The sequence below is a fragment of the Sycon ciliatum genome, chromosome 4 (assembly GCF_964019385.1).
Source record: "Sycon ciliatum chromosome 4, ocSycCili1.1, whole genome shotgun sequence".
Taxonomy (NCBI): Eukaryota; Metazoa; Porifera; class Calcarea; order Leucosolenida; family Sycettidae; genus Sycon; species Sycon ciliatum.
The window spans coordinates 11,573,454-11,588,609 of NC_088646.1; the positions used below are offsets into that span (position 1 = coordinate 11,573,454).

Genomic DNA, 15,156 nt, shown 5'->3' on the forward strand with positions numbered 1-15,156 from the left:
GCCCACTCACACTGGTCCCTGTTTCCGATCCACTCTACTACATTCCATGATCACCACGTGGAACTCCCTGCCTACCGAGATTAGGATATCTGAAACCCGTGGTGTATTTAGCCGGCACGTTAAGTCCCATTTCCACAGGTATAGATTCCATCCTCGAGGTTTTCTCACTTCCTGATTACCCCCCTTCTTTACCAGTACCCTTTTCGCTTGCTTCTACTCAGACTTCTTATTTAACCTCTTCACATTAATCTTTTTTTATCGTAATATTTTCTTTCTTTTAAGAATTGCACCCTATACGGCCTATTGCACACGCATTGTACACGTATATTTATTCTCGGAGACCCCCTTGATTTAGGCTTCGGCCTTTAAGCTTTGGGGAATCCCTCAAATAATAATAATAATAATATTAAATAATAATAACTACAACAAGTGTAGTCTTGACTATGCTGGTGGTGCCATGTCGCGGCGGCGGCTATGTATGGAGCGCGCTCGCTCCCGGATCCCGCTAAAAAAAGGAATGACGTCAACGGGATTCGTATTTTCAAATCGATCATTTGTTGCAAAATGCAAGTGTACGAAATGATCAGTTGAGTTTTGGAGTTTTTGTTGATTGAGTTCCAAGAAAGTACTGGAACCACTCATTCGCTTGTTTGTTCGTTTGGATAACCTTCTTCATTATCATCGACCTTTTCAGCTTTATTCCACTTGGATCCACCATGCCTGTCTACAAAGGTTGGCGTGAAGTCCTTTCCGCCTCGACTTGCGAGTTTCAATGGCCAAAGCAATGTTTCCGAATTGTTATCCTTTGTTTATGCAGTTTCGGTCAAATGGGGAAAGCAGAAGTTTGACAATGTAGAGGTAGACAGCGACGAGCCTCCCGTCGTCCTAAAGGGCCAGCTGTTTGCTCTGTCTGGTGTGCCCCCGGAGCGGCAGAAAGTTATGACCAAAGGCGTGACTCTCAAGGTAATTGGAACCTTTGAGAACGATATCTGATATACTAGTACTGGATGTCTTTGCAATAAGATAATACTGAACCATGTACTAGACTGATAACAAAAAAAACACAGCATTGAATTATGAGATCAGTGGAGATGTCCACCAACACTCAAATTTTCCTTTCAAATATTTGGCTGAGAGTGCAAAATAAGTAGTGATCTCAAATTTTCAATCACAGAATGCATGTGCACGTATTGCAGGCAATACATGTGAGAGAAGTACAGACCGCAGAAGGTCACAAAGGTGTGAGGAGAGAACGTCTTGTTGTTGATCCGAGTTGCATGTACGAGTGTCCAGTAAATGGTAAATACCCAAAAGTCTGGTATTTTATAATGTACACTAAACGGACCAAACTGTAGAAGTATACAGCGATAGCAGGTATTCCCATGAGAATATATCTGGCCAGCCAGTTTATTATAATATTATTGTCAAAGCATTATTTTAAAGTTGCACCACCTGCACATCCGCCTGCAACTTGACTTTAGCCGGCCAGTCGGTAGGAGCTGCTGCCACCCTATGTGCTTTGTTGCTTTGTCTCCAACTACCGCTATGTGGAAAGGAGCAGACTATACCCAACCTTTTAGTATGTTCTGGTCAGGCTGCAATACATTTGCACTGTTTTGTTCACCTTGTATCAGTGTTTTTTTAACATTTCAGAATACAATGCAACACAATATTGTGCACATAATTTACACAACAATGAGGGACAACAGAGCTACTGTACGCTGTGTGCCTGCGATATGCAGTGGTGCAGTTTCATGTACTCATGAGAGGAACATATTCCCACAGCATTCCATTATCAGTGGAACATATTCCCACAGCATTCCACTATCAGCGGAGTGTATTCCCACAGCATTCCATTATCAGTGGCGTGTATTCCCACAGCATTCCATTATCAGTGGAGCATATTCCCACAGCATTCCATTATGAGTGGAGCATATTCCCACAGCATTCCATTATCGGTGGAACATATTCCCACAGCATTCCACTATCAGTGGAGTGTATTCCCACAGCATTCCATTATCAGTGGAGTGTATTCCCACAGCATTCCATTATCAATGGAGCATATTCCCACAGCATTCCATTATCAGTGGAGCATATTCCCACAGCATTCCATTATCAGTGGAGCATATTCCCACAGCATTCCTTTATCAGTGGAACACACTCCTATAGAGGTTATGCGAATGACTTCATGGGGGTGAGTCAGCAGAACTGTTTATGCTAAGTATGCAGTGTGAGTCGCTAGTGCAAGTGTAGCGCTGTGCCGTAGATGTGCAACTTCGCCAAAGTATCCCAACGGATAATAATTATAGTCGCATACCCCGGTAACCTATTATAGTTTATATGAGAGTGTACATGGCAAATCCATAGATGTACATGTTGTAAATATCCATTTCTCTTTCAGTTTTTTGGCTTTGGCTTGTGTCCCTCATCCTCCCTCGAACGACTAGCTCATGCCTAAACTGGGGAATTCTTCTTATGCATGTGCACGTGTGTGTGTGTGTGTGTGTGTGTGTGTTTGTGAGCATGTGTGTGTGTGTGTGTGTTTGTGTGTGTGTGTGTGTGTGTGTGTGTGTGTGTGTGTGTGTGTGCATGTGCGTGTGTGCGCATAATGGCACACATGTCCAACAGGATGATGAATGGGGCAAGTTCCAGATAAAAGATGTAAGTTGTTATCGTAGAGTTGTGGCTGCTACTTGCTTGTGTATTGAATCTTAGCTTCGCACAACACCAGTATGTCTTTTCTTTCAGGTACATGTGTGCCCGTCTGTCTGTATCATTCAAGAACTGTGTGCCTGACTGCTTGTGCCTTGTCTTGGTTGTAGAAGAACAATGGAGCAGGACTTTCCTTTGAAATTCAACTGTATTTGTTTTAACTGAAGATGGCATCACCAAATTATTTTTGTTTGCCAAAGTTTCATTCTGTGTGGAATCCAAGGTCGTGCCACACAAATTAGTAATGGCCTCTAGACGAGCAGCATTGCTTCTTCTTTCTTGCCATTGGGAAGCAAGTATGGATGCCTGTGCCATTGTCATTAACTTGTTGGTACGATGAGTACTGGCCTGGCGAGCACAAGTTATAGGCGATTCGGACTACAGCCAAAATCACGTGTAAACTTGAATTTCCATGGTGATGCAGTCGTGTTTCAAAACTTATGCACAATCCCTGATCAAATACGTCTGAGTCGTAGTAGTAAACGTGGTCACAGTTGGCCGTAGTCTGAATCGTCTATAACTGCTGGTGTTTTCTTGACTGCAGAAAGCTGTCCTGCTCATGATGGGCTCTGCTGATGAACTACCACAAGCACCTACTCAGCCAACACAGTTTATGGAAGATATGACTGATGCTCAGCTTGCTTCCGCGGTAAGTTATTCAAGCTGAGAGAAAATTCTCACTTTTGGACAGGTGTCTCTGTAGCTGTATGCTGTAAGCAGCCACATAAAAAAGCGAAAAATCAGTTGCTGCGCTAGCATTCACTGTACTGCATGCTACACAGTCCACGGAGCATGCATGCACCTTTATAGCATGCCTTTTCCAGCGTGTACGCATCATTTCATGCGCAGTCATGACGTGCTATGTGTCGGTCTTACATGCAAATCGGCTATAGTGATGAACCGAATATAGTGATAAGTTATCGAAAATCAAATTGACACGTTATATCCAGTATTCACGCACTCACTGTGCTGGTGTGACATTCGAAAGTTTACACCTGCACTTGCTGTTTTCCCCATGCTCCCTTTAGTATGCAAAGTGCACTATTATTGGGAGCATAGCATGAGGTGGCCTGACAGGATTATATGTATAGATTATAACAAGGGACCGAGTGTATATCGAGATATATACGCGAGGTCCCTGTGTTGTAATCTATTTATACCTCTCCATTTTCACCGTGTGTGACCACCTAATGGCTTGTTCCTCGCCGACAACTACTGCTAATTTCCCTTAGTGGTGTATAGGGAGATTTATACCTCACTCCATATACACTTACAGTCTTAGGCATGCTCTCCCTTAGTGGTGTATACTATATATCTCCATATACACCGCTAAGGGAAATTAGCAGTAGTTGTCGGCGAGGAACAAGCCATTAGGTGGTCACACACGGTGAATATGGAGAGGTATAAATATATTAAAACAAAGGGACCTCGTGTATATCGAGATATTTACACCAGTTATAAAAACCTCGGCTTCGCCTCGGTTTTCATACTGGTGTATATATCTCTATATACACTCGGTTCCTTGTTATAATATATACATATACACCACTAAGGGAGGGCATGCCGAAGACTGTGGGTGTATATGGAGTGAGGTATACGATTATATACTATAATGTGCTCATCCACAAGCCTACCCGTTTCCGTTAAAATCTTCAAACTTACCAAACATGAAGTAGAGTGGTACCTGTCAGTTACAGAGACCCTAGGGACCAGACATATCTCTCCTGCATGGGGAGGTGTCTGACTGAGGAAGTGTGTTCTAAATGTGGAGGTACAGTGTATCCGCTAATAGGCGATCCCACTTTTCTGGTACATGTACATGGTATTTGTATTGTGATAATTTATAATCAGTCATCTACTTCTTTGCATTGTATTGTCTTTGTTGCCTGTACGCAGTTCGACATTCCAGGTGGCCTGGTCAACTTGGGAAACACGTGCTATATGAATGCTACTGTGCAGTGTCTGCGCACCATTCCCGAGCTGAGGAACTCCTTGGCCAAGTAAGTACATCCAGCGTGCGCAGTTGAATCCCATTGCCTTGTTGTTGTTCACCAACTATCATTTCCCTGGACATGCCTGCCTGAGAGATTGTGCACGGGTCACGAGTGCAGAAAGTCACTTGTCAGATTGTGGTGGTCTTTGCACTCAGCTCAATTATATTTGGTAGATCTAGCTTCTCTGTCTCTGTCTCTCTTTGTCTCTGTCTCTCTCTGTCTCTGTCTCTCTCTGTCTCTGTCTCTTTCTTTCTCTCTCTCTCTCCCTCTCTCTCTCTCTCTCTCTCTCTCTCTCTCTCTCTCTCTCTCTCTCTCTCTCTCTCTCTCTCTCTCTCTCTCTCTCTCTCTCTCTCTCTCTCTCTCTCTCTCTCTCTCTCTCTCTCTCTCTCTCTCTCTCTCTCTCTCTCTCTCTCTCTCTCTCTCTCTCTCTCTCTCTCTCTCTCTCTCTCTCTCTCTCTCTCTCTCTCTCTCTCTCTCTCTCTCTCTCTCTCTCTCTCTCTCTCTCTCTCTCTCTCTCTCTCAGTGTTTCAAGAACTATCACGATGTGTGCTAATGGTGCTCTTTGTGGACTTTCTCTTTTGTGCCCAATCGTAGATTATCGCATGGACCACTTGATCCACCGGTCATCCCATCAGGTATGCTTTCCAATGTACTGCTGTCTGTTGTGACTTGGCTGGGTTATGTATAGATGTGCATTACGTATCGCTTAGTATTACTATGTAGTATTACAGTATATGTGACTTTAACGCATGTGTTTGAAAACGACTCTCTATTCTTAATTTCTTATTGCCTATATTCTTTAAATACCATAATCATGATAAAAATTGTAAGTGACGTGTGAGCTGACATGGGCAGGGCCAGTGATGTTATCCTGTTGTGTACATGCACAGTGAATGTTTGGGCAGTTGTCGGCTGTAGTTGTTCACCCTAAAGCTACGCGTGCATGTGCAACAGTTACATGTGTGGCGGGTACTACTGATTTAGAAAAAAGGTTAACGCTCAGAATATGTGCTAGGATTAATATGATGTCAGTGTTCAGTCCTGAAGGGGCTGTAGTCTGTGTACAAGTACATGATTGTACATGTATGACTCGGTTTTAACCAATACTTATGGTACCTCTTCTTCACTTAGGCCACCCTTTCTTTTTTCGTTGTTTAACGTCCGCGCCCGCGTACCTTTTTGCCTCCGACCGGAAAAAAAAACAAGAAAGTAGTACCAATAATATGCGAAGTTGTAAATACATGATTGTGTAGTTTCACAGTGTGCCGATCATGACCTTAAAGGGGAAGTTAAGGCAAAAATTAAAATTTCACCAGTTGTAGTCTTCGGGGTGCTGAGTCGAATGGTCTTGGTCCGAGAAAGCTGAGACGCTCCCTTCCTACTTGAATCCCAATCGAACTCGCGCACTTCCACCGAAACTGGGTGACTGCGCCCTACGAGATGGGGATTTGTATGCAAAATGTCACTAAAAGCGCCATTTCGTTCTTATAAAAGCACGGATGACCGCGATTGGCCCATATGTTGTAGTCCTTTGGACGCTGAGTCGACTGGTTTTGGTCCGAAAAAGCTGCGATGCAGCGTTCCTCCTTTATTCCCAATCGAACATGGTTGAACAAGCGGTCACGTGCTCCTGGGTGCCAAAATCACCTGGTCACCACGCCAGCAGGCGACAACTTTCACACCAAGGTTCAACTCGAGTGACAGGACTGCACCCAAAAAAGGTCAAAACAGGCTGTAAGTTGTACCCTGCAGGCACGGTGACCAGGTGACTGGTGTACGCAGGAGCACGTGACCGCTTGTTCAACCATGTTCGATTGGGAATTAGGGGCGAACGCTGCATCGCAGCCTTTTCGGACCAAAACCAGTCGACTCAGCGTCCAAAAGACTACAACATATGGGCCAATCGCGGTCATCCGTGCTTTTATAAGAACGAAATGGCGCTTTTAGTGACATTTTGCATACAAATCCCCATCTCGTAGGGCGCAGTCACCCAGTTTCGGTGGAAGTGCGCGAGTTCGATTGGGATTCAAGTAGGAAGGGAGCGTCTCAGCTTCCTCGGACCACGACCATTCGACTCAGCACCCCGAAGACTACAACTGGTGAAATTTTAATTTTTGCCTTAACTTCCCCTTTAACCTTTTGAGCACGACGCTACCTGAATGCCGCCCCACGTCAACACCTGCAAAAATCGCGTTTTTCCTATGAAAGTAGTAGCTGTTCAAGGATCGATAACTTTACCTTCCTTTGGACGAATTCCACGATCTTGAGCTTCCTGCAAAGGTCTTGAGGCGAGGAACAAAATAGTTCCAAGCTCAGCGAGGAACGACACCAAAGGCCCATGCTACAGTCTGGCAAACTTCACGCACGCGCTCGACAGACTTGAGCACGGCCAGGAGATCAAATCCTCAGCTGCCATTTCACTCTTCTTGCTCGTATCGAGCTCAAATTTTTTTTGAGGACTCCCCAGATCCTCTGCCATCATTTGAATCTAGTTTCCATGGCAGCAGATAGCGCGAAAATGATCGAAAATGGAGAATACGCGTTCTGCAGAGTTCGCAAAAAAATCGATTTGAATTTGCCGTGTTGAGTCGCATATCTCAACAACCCGGGGTCGTATCGCTTCGGCGATTGTTTCTATCGCAAGCTGAGAGTTTTCTCTTGCAGATACATATTTCGATCGTGAGAATCGGCCAAGAATTGACCGAGTTACGATAGTTTGAACTCACGCGGTTCATGCAAATCGCGTTTGTACGCTATGTACACTCACGACGTAATAATACGTCATGCGTGGGTGCAGTGACACTGTACGTGACGTATTAATACGTCATGCGTGCTCAAAGGGTTAAACTTATAATCTTGCCTCCCGGGCATGCCTTTGTCTTGTGTTCTTTTTCTTTTTTTGTTGGCTTTTAAATATCGTACGGTGTGTGTCCTAGTAAAAATCCAGATGTAATGAATTCATGACATGCTAACTCCATGCTATGTACCTGTTTTGTTGGATTCATCAGGCATGTGCTCCGATGTACCATCAAAAAGTGTTGTTCTATGCCTGCAAGTGCCGTTAGACCCAGAAATATTGTATATATCACATGCTTTACTGGTCAAAATGTTTGATTGGGGTTTCCAGTTTTTGGAATGGGCTTTTGTTTTTTTTCCGCCCTCCCGCGTACCTTTTCGCGAAAAAAAGGACGTTAAACAATGAATTAACAAAGGGTGGCCTTATGGTACAGTACATGGAATAGTGTATCATCGGTACAACGTACATAGGACCATTGGGTTCTGTGTACGTAGAGTTGTGTCTGCATGTGCGTTTGTGAATATGTTCGTGTTTGTGTGTGTGTGTGTGTGTGTGTGTGTGTGTGTGTGTGTGTGTGTGTGTGTGTGTGTGTGTGTGTGTGTGTGTGTGTGTGTGTGTGTGTGTGTGTGTGTGTGTGTGTGTGTGTGTGTGTGTGTGTGATTGTATGGACTGCACTTATAGCGCTTCGTGACACGTACACGCTGATGGATAGAGCGGTGGAAGGCTTTCGGCCCATGCTCCTCCTCAGGGTTGGTAGTGCATCCATGTGCGAGATTACGAAGCAGTGGCCTCTATGCTGTCATTGCTTAGCATCGCTCAGCATTGCCTAACTGACTTTCTATTTACTTCAACTCCCAGCTACTATACTGTAGGATTTTTTGCGTGAACCATTCATACAGTGTAGATGCACATAGCCACATAGGCATGTGCTGCATAGTGGGACATTTTCGTATGGAAATAATTTAGGACGCTGGGCATTGTGTATGAATTTGTACAAATGTATTCCCTACGAAAATTACCCTTGGTACCGTATGAATATACTTCAGCAAAGTGGAGTACTTTCTAGTTTGTGATGGCATGAGAACACCCCGATTTGTGTGTTTTTTTCTTCGTGTGTAACCGTGTCTTTTGAACCGGCAGTTTTGAAGAGAGAATGCTATGTTGTGCCTTGTTTGTTGTGCCTGTATGTGTGTAGACACTCCATACCGCCTTTCCGCAGTTTAGTGAGAAAGGAGAGAATGGCGTTTTCATACAGCAGGTGGGTAGTATGCTTGTATAGAATAATTACCGATGTGATGTAGTGCTCAGGGGAATATAAACACTGCTATAAAAGCCAAGGCGTGACCGGGTTTGATAGTGTTTTTTGTATTGTATAAGTAGCCAACCTGTGTACGCTCGTGCGCCCGAGAGCACACATACTTACACACGCACTTACACACACACACACGCACGTGCGCACACATCCTGGGACTGAATATGGAGTGCTAGCAGACTGTACAGCATTATTAAGCATACAGTCAATGTGTTTTTGTTTGCGTTCACATAACACGTGGGTATGTGTACTTGCGCGTGTGTGCTTGTTTGTGTGTGTGTGTGTGTGCGTGCGTGCGCGCAAATTTAGGATGCAAACGAGTGCTGGACACAGTTTGTGCGAGCCATGCAGGAGGTAATCAATCCCGTTACAATGGACTCCAATGGGCAGCTGACTGAAACCCAGCGCTCCATGACTGGTGACATGGGATTTGTTGACCAGTTTCTTGGTAAGTACTTCTACAATGTACTTTGAAAGTACCGGTAGTATCTGTACGGCCTGTTGCAACAGGGAATGACAGATTGACTGACTACAGATGACATTCGAACTTTCCTGTCCACCGGACCACTTACTTGTGTTGTACTACTACACAGACTTTGTTGGAGACCTTCATGTTGACCGTGCTCTGGGTGTGTTTCTTACCAGTACTGTCGCCATCTTTACTATAGTAATGAGGTATAGTAATGTGCTGTGAATCAGTTGGCGGGAGTGCTGAAGATGCCTGTGCCTCGGTAGTGCTTTCTTTTGTATAACTTTTCATTTCGCTGTCCCTTCTTATATCTTTTCTTCTGTTTCCGACTGGCAGGTGGTCGTCTTCAGAGCACGTAAGTGCAGTGTAGTTTGAATTGGTCAAGAATTCTATCCATGGGATGGAGAGCTTGAAGGATTTTTGATGTGTAACTATTTTTAGTGCTTCTGTTTTATGCAAGTCCGGTGAGGCAATCATGATCACATGTACACCCGCTGTCATGTTTGCCCAGTTGTCCACGTCCGCCCTTGACCGTCCTGCCTGTTGACCTGTTGTCCACGTCCGCCCTTGACCTTCCTGCCTGTTGACCTGTTGTCCACATCCGCCCTTGACCTTCCTGCCTGTTGACCTGTTGTCCACATCCGCCCTTGACCTTCCTGCCTGTTGACCTGTTGTCCACATCCGCCCTTGACCTTCCTGCCTGTTGACCTGTTGTCCACATCCGCCCTTGACCTTCCTGCCTGTTGACCTGTTGTCCACATCCGCCCTTGACCTTCCTGCCTGTTGACCTGTTGTCCACATCCGCCCTTGACCTTCCTGCCTGTTGACCTGTTGTCCACGTCCGCCCTTGACCTTCCTGCCTGTTGACCTGGTGTTACTTGTGTTCATCCATGTGTCCAGCTTGAAATGTGAAGAACAGCCTGAAGAGCCAGAGACTTCGTCCGAGGAGCGGTTTCTGCAACTAAGTTGTTTCATCAGCAAAGGTTTGTGACTTTGTGTTCTCAGTGGTTATGTGGCTGCCATGTAATCTCTTTCTACTGCCGCTCTATGCTAACTGTATGCTGACTCTATGCTAACTGTATGCTGACTCTATGCTAACTGTATGCTGACTCTATGCTAACTGTATGCTGACTCTATGCTGTATGCTGACTCTATGCTAACTGTATGCTGACTCTATGCTAACTGTATGCTGACTCTATGCTAACTGTATGCTGACTCTATGCTGGCTGTATGCTGACTCTATGCTGGCTGTATGCTGACTCTATGCTGGCTGTATGCTGACTCTATGCTAACTGTATGCTGACTCTATGCTAACTGTATGCTGACTCTATGCTGGCTGTATGCTGACTCTATGCTGGCTGCAATCACTGTAGTATGTGTCGTACAGTCCTATTTTTGTTTTGCTCTGCTAGTGTTATTGGGGAGAACATCGGTTTCATTTTTCGGGGTCTTAGTCTCGAATCTGTGATTTCTGCCAGTACACGTATCGGAAATTTATATATCTATGCCAGACATGAGTTCAAGTCACAAGTGGTTTGGTGTTTTCTGTTTCCTTTCTTTTTCGTGTGGATGTTAGGTATAGTATTTTCCTGATAATCTCTCGTCTAGGCTCCAAGTGATACTGACCACTGATACAGTCAACTTCGCTTATAACGACACTCGGCGGGGCATCAGAAAAGTGTCCTTATTCGCGAAGTGTCGTTATACCCGAAGTCTCATTACATGTATACAGATAGTATGGACTTTGCTCTGGGCATGGAAATTCTGTCGTTATTCGCGAATTGTCGTTATATCCGCAGTCGTTATAAGCGAAGTTGACTGTATAATATATTTATTGCATCTCAAGACTCAGTAGAAACACCGGCCAATGGTATATGTGACAAATACATGTTCCTCTCTGTCTGTCTCTCTGTCTGTCTGTCTGATATATATATTTGTAGATGTGAAGTACATGCATACCGGACTCAAGAATGTAAGTCTCCCCAGTCCATGGGCAATGGGCTTTGTGTAACCTTACGCACCCCCATCACTAGACCAGTCTCTTCCTTCATGCTACTGTCATTCCCCATACTTCCCCTTTCTTGCCGTAGTGCACCACGTGCTAGTCAAGCTGGTGCGTATTGCCAGCATTATTCACTTCTGCTAGTCAGTTTTCTTGAAACCTGTAGTGGAAGCTAATTTATTGTTGCACACCAGTTCCTTCAAATCTAACCTGTATTGTGCTAGCATGCAATGTAGCATGAGTGGTTTGCCTTGATTTGCTCAAGTCTCTCTCTCTCTCTCTCTCTCTCTCTCTCTCTCTCTCTCTCTCTCTCTCTCTCTCTCTCTCTCTCTCTCTCTCTCTCTCTCTCTCTCTCTCTCTCTCTCTCTCTCTCTCTCCAGCGGCTGCAAGAACACATCACAAAGCGATCGCCTTCTCTAGACCGTGATGCCGTTTACATCAAAACTGTGAGCAGCTTTGTGTTCTCCACTTTGAATGTGTACTCCTGTCAGATAGATATGCCTTTGACATCACTTAGGTGACTAGAAGTTGATGAGTATGTGCTGCGGTGGCGTTATGCAAGTGGACCCGCCGGAAGCTGAGACGGGATAGTTGATTGTTGTGTGTTTGAATGTTTTCTGTTTTTTTTTTGGCATTTTGTTTACAGTCTCTAATTGACCGTCTACCTGGCTACCTATCCGTGCAAATGGTGCGGTTTTTCTACAAGGAGAAGGACAACATTAATGCAAAAATCTTGAAGGTGAGACATGTCGGGATTGGGTGTATGCATGCATGCGTGTGCGTGTGTGTTTGTGCATATTTGTTTGGATATGGTTTGTGCGCTGTGCCTGCTGTTTGTACTGGCTTTTAAAGCTGGTTTTTCTGTTCTATTGGTTGTGCTGATAGGACGTGAAGTTTCCCTTGTCGCTTGATGTCTTCGACATGTGCACACGAGAGCTGCAGCAGAAGCTCACCCCAATGCGCGAGCGGATGCGCATCAACGACGAAAATGAGATCGAGAAATCTAAGGTACAGTTATTTGAAGTCCTTTTTTTCCTGTGAAGCAGATCATGTCAGTCAAAGCACGTTTCGTCTTAAAATGTGGTGTGACCGGAGCCAGTATGAACGTGACATGTCCATGCTTGGCTACACAATACGGCTAGAAAGCATGGTGTCAAAGCCCTTGGCAACAGCACCGGCAACCACCACCGTTTGGCACGGCTTTGTTGTCCCTGGTGCATGGACCGCTTTGTCCCTGAACGGCTGAGCTAACGGCTTTCCAACAGTGTTGTGTAACAGTGTTTCTTATGCTGCGAACCCTTTCAGTAGCGGCCAGGCAATGTCGACCTAGAAAGCTGGAGCTTCTATCCATTCTTCACACGCAAGCATCACCGAATGTACAGTAAAAAAAGAATAGAAAAAGGATGCAGTCATAACCGTACAGTATTGTGTAATGTTATGACTGTACTACATGTACGTTGTGTTGGAATGAGATTGTGTAATGTTATTATGTACTACATGTACGTTGTGTTGGAATGGGATTGGCGCTGAGCTCCGCTAATGTAACCAAAACACGGTCGAATCTGCTAGCTGGCAGGAAATTGACTTGAGTAAGATCTGTTTTCTGTTCTTCTCCATTTGCTTTACATTGCTAAGTCTTATGCTTGTACTGTTTCCCTACAGGTGGCTAAGGTAGCTGGTGCCCAGGCTGCAGAGGAATCCGCAGAAGGCAAGGATGAAGACAACGAGCCATACTGGTTTGAAGGCGGTGAGTCCTCTCAGAGATTTTTCCTTTTCCCTTTTTTGCGATCTTTCAACACGAGTTTGTTGGGGCTGGAGGGAACTTGATACTTGTCCATACCTGCCAGCTGGTACATTCTAATACCTAGATGTGATGTTAGTACATGTATTTGAGTAGCTGTTTTAAAGCTGCAGTCACACCAAGAGATTCAGGTGAAAAACTACATGCGTTTCAATGGAACTGGCAGAATTTTCGATTCTCAACTACTTTCAACCGTTTTCAAAGCGCTGAGTGGCTGGTGCTGAATGCATTCAGCAGCTTGCAGGCTTTTTAAGAGACTGGAATTTCTGTACTGTGACCACTCATTTTCAGCACAAACCGAAATCTGCTCGCTTGATGTGGCCACAGCCGTGTTTTCTGCCTCTACATTATTGTGCTGACCCCATCCGTTAAGCAAGGTTCCTCCACACGGTGGCTCCTTTCGTGTTTTCGTACTGGGTTTGGCTTTTAAGTTTTATGGCATTTGTTTGCCTTCCCCGTTGTAGATATTGGATCAAACAACAGCGGGTTTTACGAGCTGAGGGCTGTATTGACCCATCAGGGACGATCATCCAACTCTGGACATTATGTTGGCTGGGCGAAAAGGAAAGGCAGTAAGTTGTGGACACACATTTGCACCAATTCAGTGTCAGAGTTTTGTGTAAATTTATGCATGTGCTTGTGCGTATGTGTGAATGTATGTGCTTGTAGTCATCTGCTTGGTGTGTTGCCTATTTTTGCTGCTGTTAAGAAAGCTAGTTAATGTGTGTGTGTGTTGTGTGGTGGATGTGTGTGTGTGTGTGTGTGCTTGCATGCGCGCGCATGTGTGTGTGTGTGTGTGTGTGTGTGTGTGTGTGTGTGTGTGTGTGTGTGTGTGTGTGTGTGTGTGTGTGTGTGTGTGTGTGGTCGATGCAGCCCACTGGTTCAAATTCGATGATGCTGATGTGACATCTGTTCATGAAGATGATGTCCTCAAGCTCTCCGGTGGCGGTGAGTCTTCATTCTGATCTTCTGCGTACACACTCCTGTGCATGCATGTACCATGCCATGTTTTATTATGCTATAGTATAGCTATGTGTCGACAGTGTATGGTTGTGACCACCACTAAGTAGGAAACTGCCTTCTTCTTGGCAGCATGTTTGCATGTAGCCTATTGTCAGCATTGTCCTGTTCAACTGTTCTTGTGTTTATGACGTACAGGTGACTGGCATACTGCCTATGTACTCCTGTACGGTCCACGTCGACTGCCCAAAGGTGCAGGCCTCACAGAGAAGAGCACAGAATCTGGAGCAACGGAAGCGACCTCAACAGAGGGTGCAGCCTCAGGAGAGACACCAATGGAGACATAACAAACCAAATGTCCACGAGGGATCTCAGCTCTCAATTGGGCTGTGTGAAAAAAAGTCATGCCAAGATATTTGGTTGGATTAGTGCTCGCATCTAACATTGATACAGAGTGTCAGCGTATGACAGGTACCAGAACGTACATTGTATTTTGTTCCTGTAACATATACTTGGTGTACTAGAGTAAAAGCAATATGAAGTATTGGGTGCTGTGCAACCGGTTTTATTTTAGGAAATCCGCTTCCAGTGACCAACTCATTGGCTTTTTCTCTTTTTAATATTGAAGCATTGTTGACTCTAGGCATTGCATGTTGCATTCTACATATGTAAAAAAAATGTTCTTCAGCTGCCATGCAAGTCTGATTTTGTGTGGTGCGTGTACACTCATGAATATGCATTAGCGCTCGCCATGCAGGTCATTTTGTGTGGTGCTTGTACACTCATGAATATGCATTAGCGTTCTTCTCATACACACTACATTGTGCCTATTGTGAACTCATTCTGCCACTACTAGTTATGTCTTTGTAACAAAGTTTGTATATAACTTGTTCCATCCATTCAACTGCATGCTCCGTTGCTTTGCTGTTGTTGCTTCATCATATACAACTGCTGCTGCTGCTGATGACAATGACGGTGTTGTCTCCAAATGCAGTTATGTCAATATTCCTGAAAAATGGACGTTGCCTTGCGTTGTTCGTCAAGCTGGGCAGTACAAGTAGTTTTGCGCATCCTGTGCTCGCACGCATATGTCACTGGCATGGCACACA

At 44.8% G+C, this 15,156-nt stretch overlaps 1 protein-coding gene across 1 annotated transcript; it reads left to right on the plus strand.

The window, feature by feature from the left end:
• The first annotated feature begins 573 nt into the window (after positions 1–573).
• Positions 574–15,067, plus strand: LOC135814481 (ubiquitin carboxyl-terminal hydrolase 14-like). The gene is made up of 19 exons (XM_065327603.1): positions 574–732; positions 818–963; positions 2,629–2,661; positions 3,257–3,361; positions 4,609–4,712; positions 5,301–5,341; positions 8,185–8,252; positions 8,699–8,761; positions 9,125–9,263; positions 9,621–9,639; positions 10,185–10,267; positions 11,225–11,256; positions 11,667–11,732; positions 11,933–12,025; positions 12,172–12,294; positions 12,949–13,033; positions 13,552–13,659; positions 13,961–14,035; positions 14,246–15,067. Exons 1-19 carry the CDS (start codon positions 717–719, stop codon positions 14,392–14,394), a joined length of 1,548 nt encoding a protein of 515 aa, XP_065183675.1. The 5' UTR covers positions 574–716; the 3' UTR covers positions 14,395–15,067.
• The last annotated feature ends 89 nt before the right edge of the window (positions 15,068–15,156 follow it).

What these genes read in the sequence shown, in the direction of transcription:
- LOC135814481 (XM_065327603.1), top strand. An exon ending in ATGCTCAGCTTGCTTCCGCG is followed by an intron (nt 3,362 to 4,608) that starts GTAAGTTATTCA and finishes GCCTGTACGCAG; the next exon opens with TTCGACATTCCAGGTGGCCT. An exon ending in TTAATGCAAAAATCTTGAAG is followed by an intron (nt 12,026 to 12,171) that starts GTGAGACATGTC and finishes TTGTGCTGATAG; the next exon opens with GACGTGAAGTTTCCCTTGTC.